Genomic DNA, 8,165 nt, shown 5'->3' with positions numbered 1-8,165 from the left:
CAGAGTCATTAAAAGTCCTGAGCAGATGTGGGCAAAACTGTTGATATTTCATATTGTTTTTTGCACCGTGATTTTCAAAACATGTTCAAAATATGTTTTGTATGTGTTATAAATACATGCAAAAGCAGTCAGGAAAAAAAACTGCTATGTTCAGGGTGGAAATAAAGAGTTTTGCACAAAGGTGACTTTATTGTGTTTTCTGGAAATGAAGACCGATTGTCCACATATGTGGACATAATGTTTCTCTAAAACTACAACATGTAAAAAGATGATGCTTAGGTTTTATACTTATCAGGGTCCAATAAGCCCAAATAGCAAGGAGAAATAAAAAATGCGTATCAAACAAGAGCTCGGGTCTTAAGAGGTTAAGTCTAAATGTTGTGAATAAAGTCAAGCTGTGAAAGGCATAAGAAAAAAAATCAGAGGAAATCTTTAACATTATTGTCGACATTGATAATAAGAAAAAAAGTACTGCAAGTCCCACTAAAAATAAAAAGAAATATTTACAATAGAATCTATCTGTTTTTAAAGTGAAAAAGTTGTACATTTTGTGCAGGAATGTTTCAAATGTAGACCAGTAAATGTGCAAAGGTCAACAGCACGAAGCACAGAGAACATCGTCCCCATACAGGGATCAAAAGATGTCCAAACCATGTGTGTTCATGTTAAACTGCATTAGCTGCATTGGGATCTTCGGCTTAAATAATAAACAGAAATATCAAACTATAAAAATGCTAAATCTTTCTCGACTAAAAGCACATAAGTCTTAAAAATGTAATGCAAAATGTACTCAAAAGTAGATGTAGTCCTACTACAGAGCATTTGTTGGATTATTGTTCTGATGTGCTGATGTAGAAGGGATTTCATGTTAAAGCTGGTGGTGAAGCAACAATTAAAACTTTAGAAACTGTTGGATGGTTGAATCTAGAACTACTCCTCATACTTCATTATTTTTCATTTCATCTTCAAATCTAAATCTGCAAACTGTAGTTGTCACATAAATGTGGAAGTATAAAAGAGCGTTAAGCTGAAATACGCAAAATATAAGTTCCTCAAAATGTCTCTTAATTGAGGTTTCTGTTGGTTTCTAAAGAGCATTTTTTACTGCTTTAGCTTCACCTTCTCTCGTGTCAGTATTATATAACTATTATATAACTTTGAGATCTTTGAGATTCAAGGCCAACCAGGATTACCAACCAGGCCAGAGAGCAGCTGCCCTGAGGCCCCAGACCATCAAGGCCCCCACAGGCCCCCAGACTGACCCTTTTGTAGTCATTTCATGGTTTGTGGGTGTGTTTGGAGACAATATCAACATCTTGATGCTAAGCTAAGCTAACTAGCTGCTAGTTCTAACTTCATATTCAGCATACAGACCTATCTATTTTTGTTTTTTAAGTGCTTTTGTCCAGTGGCCCAAATAAGGAGCCGCTCTAGTTGTGGGACCCTTCGTCAAGGTCGAGCTTTTATTTTGAAGTTGGATGCATTCAGGTTCCGGAATAGGCTTGTTTAACTAGGGCTGACTTGATGAGTTTGTCCTCGCAGTCACTGCACAAAACAGCAACAAAACCACCCAGGAAGGGATGCCAGATCTCGGCTGTTTTCCCCCGATGAGAACGACAGTAAAAAGAAAAGAAAGTAAAAGTTCAAAATCCTAAATAAAAGTAGAGAAGTATTCTCAGCTTCAAGCTGTTAGAATATCAGCAGTAAAAGTAAAGTGTGTCAGGCTGTGACTGATATCTGGTTCTGTGTGACATTACTAGATTGTTATTATTGAAGCATCAGTGTCGGAGCTGCTCCAGGTGGAGACACTCTGAACCACTTTATATACAGTCAGACATTTTAGTCCAGGGGTTCCCGAACTACGTCACCATGGTACATGATGACCCTATAAAATATGAAGGCTTGTTAATGATTACAGTACATTTAGTTGTTAAGATGCACTCCGTCGTCAGAACATTATATTGTGTACATTTAAAGTGATCATCAGAAATAGTCAATAATGATTACATGATCAATAAAAGTGCCATTTTGCAAAATGTGGATTTTCAATTTTTGATGGTGACACTTCATTTTAGTATACTACTGATAATTCTTCTGTATTTTTACTCGAGTCAAAGACTTTAACTTGTAAGCAGCATTTTTTCCCGTTATTTTTAGTAAAAGATCTTAATACTTTTTCAGTTACTGCTTGTGTGGTGTCTCACGGCCACTGGTGTGTACTGCCACTAGATGGCAGTAATGTAATACTAAGAATACCAGCTACCGTAAAGAGACCATAGAACAAGATTTCGCAGACGTCACTTCCTGACTTGCGCAGAAGCGACGTGAAGTAGACAGCCATGGCGACGGCGGCGGAAAAATCAACGAAAGAGCGGCTGCTGTCTGTGTTGGACGACCTGGAGGTCTTATCCCGGTAACGTAGACAACTCTTACATCGGTTATGTTCTGCTGTCGCTGTTCTAACGTTTTCGTGCTGTTGTTGTTTCGTGCATGAAGAGTTTATTCATGAATCCTTAGAGGGTCTTTCCTCCTTTGAGCTAACGCTAACGTTAGCCATGTTTGTCTCTCAGAGAGCTGATAGAGATGTTGGCTCTGTCCAGGAGTCAGAAACTACCGCAGCCCGGAGAGGACACACAGGTGACACACACACACACACACACACACACACACACACACACACACACACACACACACACACTCACACACTCTCACAGGTAACACACACACACACACACACTCACAGGTAACACACACACACACACACACACACACACACACACACACACACACACACACACACACACACACACACACACACACACTCACAGGTAACACACACACACACTCACACAGCCACCCTGAGCATATCAACTCAAGCTTAATTGTCTTTGTATGGTTTTTATTTTTCTGTCTAGAGGCTTGTCTTGTCTTGTCTTGTCTCTAAAATTGACTTGAGAAATACATAGTGCCACAAAATCTTCCTCCTTGTCAGGATTTTTCTATTACATATGATATTTCCTGATTAATATTACCGCTGCAATAATGTATGTGCTGCGTGTTCATTTTACCTCTTAGAACATGGGAGTTGCTGGTCTGCCGCTTCCTCGATCAGTTAATGTGTTTGTGTTGTCGTGTGGCTCTGAATAGAGCAGTATAGCAGCAGGTTCTGGTTAAACATCTCTGTCCGGATCCTTTCCGAAATGTTGCCTGACACACAGAAAGACAAGCACTTTTAGTGGATGTATTTCCATCAGGCGTAGTTGCCCCAAAGGGGGTGCACGGCAGCCTTGGCAGCGTGATGTATTAGTAATAGGATGGGATGTACTATTTGTTCATTCCCTCAGTGTCGCTGTGTGTTTATTCATATAAAACATATAAACATGTCCGCGTGTTGGTCCTCAGATCCTGGAGCTGCTGGTGCAGAGGGACCGGGAGTTCCAGGACCTGATGGAGGTGGCTCAGCAGCAGGGAAAGGTGCACCAGGAGATGCAGCTGCTGGAGAAGGAGGTGGAGAAGAGAGACAGCGATATCCAGCAGCTCCAAAAACAGCTGAAGGAGGCTGAACACATCCTGGTGGGTGGTACTTTTCTACCTTTTTCACACTGATATTAAGGATGGTGTGTTGTTACAATACATTTGTTGTTGATGTATTTACAAGCAGTGGTCCTCACCCGTAACGTTAACAGGGCTGTTATAGTGCTGAGGCGACCCCAGCTCGCTTCTACAGGTTTCACAATCTCATTAGTAATCATTGGTATCCCTAATATTGACTTCCTACTGGTCAGACAGCTTTCAGTACACTGTGAAGCTCAACTTGAGACTTAAACCTTAGACTAAGATTAGTCCACTACTGTGAGCATTTTCCTGTCTACCTTTTTGTTAAAGTTATGTTGTTGTGTGAGAAAGGACAGTTTCCAAAGATCTCCATAATGATGCATTCAGGGACAGTCCAACATTTAAGAGGTGATTGAGAGGATTAATGTGTTTAAGAAAATCAAACCTAGAAAGCAGATCCAAATCCAGAGGATTTGATGAAATACTGATTTAACTTAAGAAACCAAAACCCAGAGGTGGGACCAAGTCATTGTTTTGCAAGTCACAAGTAAGTCTCAAGTCTTTGCCCTCGAGTCCCAAGTCCTACCATTTGAGTTTCAAGTCCTTTCGAGTCAGCCTAACCCGCTGTGGATGCATATACCGTGTTTGCAAAGTGACGCTATCAGTGAGTTGCAGCTAGCAGTTAAATTAGTTAGCCTATAAGCTAGTGTTAGCTTAACTCACCGGTCTTTATGCAGCTTCAAATGTCGAACAAAGTTGGAAGTTGTTGCGTCTCCGTCTGTAATCTTCGACCCGCATGTTTTACATACTGCGATTCTCGAAACTATCTTTGGTATCATTTTTGCCATCTGGTGCGCTGCTTTATCCGCTTCATTGGTTGTCCTGTAATTTGGTTGGATGTTGTGTGATGTGTGTGTGTGTGTGTTTATATATAGAAAATACAATGGGTGGATTGCTGAGTGGGCCTGTAGACCACCAGGCCAGCCAAGTGGGAGTTGGGAAGTCACAGAGCTCAGTTAAAGGCAGGGTGTGTAAAATTGGAGAGCAATGCAAGAGTAGCTAGATTTTCAAAGTGTCCAACTAAAAAGATTCCACCCCCTCCAGGCCTCCCTCCAAAGCCTCTCCCCATAAACACATGAGCACGTGCTTCTCCCAGCTGTTCAGTCTGATAAATAAACTCTGTTAAATGTGCTGTTTGCTCACTAAACAACAGTCTGTCGCGGTACACAGAGAGTCTGTGGCTGTCTCATTTCATTTTGGCAAAATGGAATCATGTCTGGCCCATTTTCCCATAATCCAATGTCAAATGTGTGCTTACTTACTTGACGAGCACAGAAACCTCAGTATGTCTCCCACAGATCACTTATGTTCTTCTGTTCGTCTAAATGTGCTCCTTCTTGTTGTTGAAGGCCACTGCTGTCTACCAAGCGAAAGAGAAACTCAAATCCATCGACAAAGCCAGGAAAGGTGAGCCAACACCCCCGTCACACATTTCCCAATGAATGCTGAGGTTGTAGACTCTGATGTCTCATCTTTAAACTCAACTTGCACGCTTGCTCTCTTCAGGAAGCATCTCTTCAGAGGAGATCATCAAGTACGCTCACAGGATCAGTGCGAGTAACGCCGTGTGTGCTCCGCTCAACTGGGTACCAGGTAGGAGCCACAGAATCTGAGCAGCTCCTGCTGCCTCTCATGTTCTCCTTCACCGCTAACACTCGTGTTGATCTCAGGTGATCCGCGCCGACCCTACCCCACTGACTTGGAAATGCGCAGTGGGATGCTGGGCCACATGGCCAACCTGCCGACCAACGGGGTGAACGGACACCTGCCGGGTGACGCCCTAGCTGCTGGGAGGCTGCCAGGTAAGTCTGTCCAGAGGTTTAACATTTTCTATGCTTGGAACGTGCCTGTTTGGTTATAGGCTTTGGAAAAGTTTTACAAAGATGAAACCCCCACGGCTTAAAAAATACACAATACAAAGTGTGATAATTGACTGTGTTTACAGCTGGAGGTGTCCTGTCAGCAGTTTTACAGATGTGTCTTTTACAACGGTGCTTTTTTTTGTTGCAATACTGTGAGAAGCCACTGGGAAAAAGTGGGAGCAAAGCTGGGTGGTGGTCTGGAATTCAGTTCTTAAATTACAACCGTGGGTAGCACACAGGTGCAGGTTTGCTGTGGGTGCGCTTAACCACAAGCAGAAAATGTACTGAGGTCATGTATTGTGCATTATAAACCGAACTTGAGAAATACATAGTGCCACAAAATCTTCCTTGTCAGGATTTTTCTCTTACATATGATATTTCCTGACTAATATTACTGCTGCGTGTTGACTAAAACAGTAATTTTACCTCTTCGAACATGGGTTGGTCTGCCACTATCTCGATCAGTTAATTAGTTTGTGTTGTCGCGTCACTATTGTGTTTTAAAGGGGTAGTTCCAATCTGAACTAAAGTCATTTGAGAGGTAGAATGACTTTGAATAGAGCAGTATAGCAGCAGGTTCTGGTTAAACAAGAAGGGTCACACAGGCCTGTCTCTGTCCGGATCCTTTCCAAAATGTTGCCAGACACACAGAAAGACAAGCACTTTTAGTGGATGTATTTCGATCAGGCGTAGTTGCCCCAAAGGATTGCATGGCAGCCTTAGCAGTGTGTGTGTCGTGCCTGCCAGCTGAGACTCCAAAACTTCTGGTACCCGCTCCACCAGGTGTGAGGAGCCCTGTTATTAGAACACGTGCAGATAAGGACCAGGTTTAAAAATGTGGGAGCTTTCCTTTAAGTCAGACTTTTCTATTTGTCATTGCTGAGACTTTAATAAGCACACAGCTACCGGATGACAAACTCCCTTCCTATGGCCCAGTTGGTAGTTTGTTTTTGTTTGTCAGGATTTGTGCCACATTCTCTGCAGGACCTCCACAGTTCAGACCTACCCGAGGATAGATTCATGAATTCACATGGTAACCTTCTCCGTCACTCCTCTGTTCTCTCAGACGTCTTGACACCTCACTACCCCTGGCAGTCCTCGGATGTCTCGGTGGGGATGCTGCCTCCTCACCATGGCAACGACTTCGGCCTGGAGCCTCCAGGTCACAACAAAGAGAATGAGGACGATGTGGAGGCCATGTCAACAGACTCCTCCAGCAGCAGCAGTGACTCAGACTGAAAGTGTGTGTGTGTGTGTGTGTGTGTACGTGTACGTGTGTGTGTGTGTGTGTATACATGTGAGAGGTCACCACTGAGCAACATCTGATGGGGAAACACACTGAAGGACAAAGATGCATTAAAGGACCATCCTGCTGTTTTGTTCCATAGACTACATGGTTGCCTTCATGCAGTACGTCTCTTTTTATAGAAGTTGAAGAGTAAATCTGTAATGGTGACTTTGTCAGTGACGGAGGATTCTTTCTAGTGGAAAGAGATTCATTGAAAGGCTCTAGTCCGTCAAGAAAATATTTTTTTATCATCTTTATGTCAGCTGAGGTCTTTAGTTCTGCGTTTTATTCAATTAGTGCCGTCATTGATTTACATTCTATAGAACATGTCAGTTTATAAGAGTAGCATTTAGTTTTCCTAATTGATTCTGGCATTGCAAATGTCACATTTTTGTTTGAACCACTCTGGACTGAGTCATTGGAGGGCTGAAGGGTCAGGTTAGCCTAGCAGTTAAAGCTTTAAAGACATAATTGCTATTATCTTGATTAAATGAGTCAGCTGTTGAAAAGCTTGACTGTTTCCACGCTGACATTCTGGGTCACGTTTCAAGGGTTTAGTCTGCTTCACGTCTCAAAACATCAAAATGTCAAGAGAGAGCTTTTCCTCTATTGTAAACCGAGCTGAAGCTTTCAAAGTTTCTACTGACAACATGTGGTGCCGGAGTGTGTCGGGGTTTACGAGGCTTTTCTCTGCCAACATGTGAGCCACTTCCTGGCTTTTTATTATTTTATTATTTTTGTTTAAGGAATAGTTCAACATTTTAGGAAATGCACACATTCACTTTTTGGGGAAATCAATACAACTCTCTTGTGTGTCCATTAAATATCAGGCCACAACTATCAATGAGCTTTAAAGGTGCCAGTAGGTGGATTTTTTTAATATAGATTTTGTTACCTCTGGACAGAGTCAGGCTAGCTGTTTCCAGCCTTTATGCTAAGCTCAGCCAGTGGCACAATCATATCGCCAGTACAGTGGTATCGATCTTCTCATTTAACTCTAATAAGCATGTTTCCCAAAATGTCAAACTATTCCATTAACAGCTTGTATATCCACCAGTTTAGGAATGGAGTTGAAACAAACCAAGGTAACGGTTTAAATAAAACAAAGTTGAGCTCCCGTTTTAGACTTCTACATGAGCATATAATTGGTGTAATTAGTCCTCCTATCAAGCACAGACAGGAGATTCTCTTGCTCTTTGGTGACAAATGTTTGAAACTGGAAGTGTGTGGCTTCATGTCTCACTCTCGTCAGTTGGTGTGTGCACTGAATGTTTCAAGTGCAGAGTGTGCGGTTATGGAACAATATGGACAAACGCTGTTAGGTTACCTCTGTGTAAATACGCTTGTACATACTCAGCCTTGTAAATAAATACTTTTTGAATAAAAGTTGTGTGTGCATG

The 8,165-nt window shown here is 42.1% G+C and overlaps 1 protein-coding gene across 1 annotated transcript; it reads left to right on the top strand.

Moving 5' to 3' along the window:
* Positions 1–2,338: 2,338 nt before the first annotated feature.
* Positions 2,339–8,133, top strand: med4 (mediator complex subunit 4). Its single transcript, XM_070838212.1, has 7 exons — positions 2,339–2,413; positions 2,571–2,637; positions 3,403–3,573; positions 4,965–5,022; positions 5,122–5,208; positions 5,286–5,417; positions 6,544–8,133. The coding sequence occupies exons 1-7, from the start codon at positions 2,340–2,342 to the stop codon at positions 6,714–6,716; spliced, it is 762 nt and encodes a 253-aa protein (XP_070694313.1). The 5' UTR covers position 2,339; the 3' UTR covers positions 6,717–8,133.
* Positions 8,134–8,165: the final 32 nt, after the last annotated feature.

Source organism: Pempheris klunzingeri, chromosome 10, assembly GCF_042242105.1.
Source record: "Pempheris klunzingeri isolate RE-2024b chromosome 10, fPemKlu1.hap1, whole genome shotgun sequence".
Lineage (NCBI taxonomy): Eukaryota > Metazoa > Chordata > Actinopteri > Acropomatiformes > Pempheridae > Pempheris > Pempheris klunzingeri.
The sequence above is the reverse complement of the archived record's forward strand: the minus strand, read 5'-3'. Positions and strand labels throughout refer to the sequence as shown.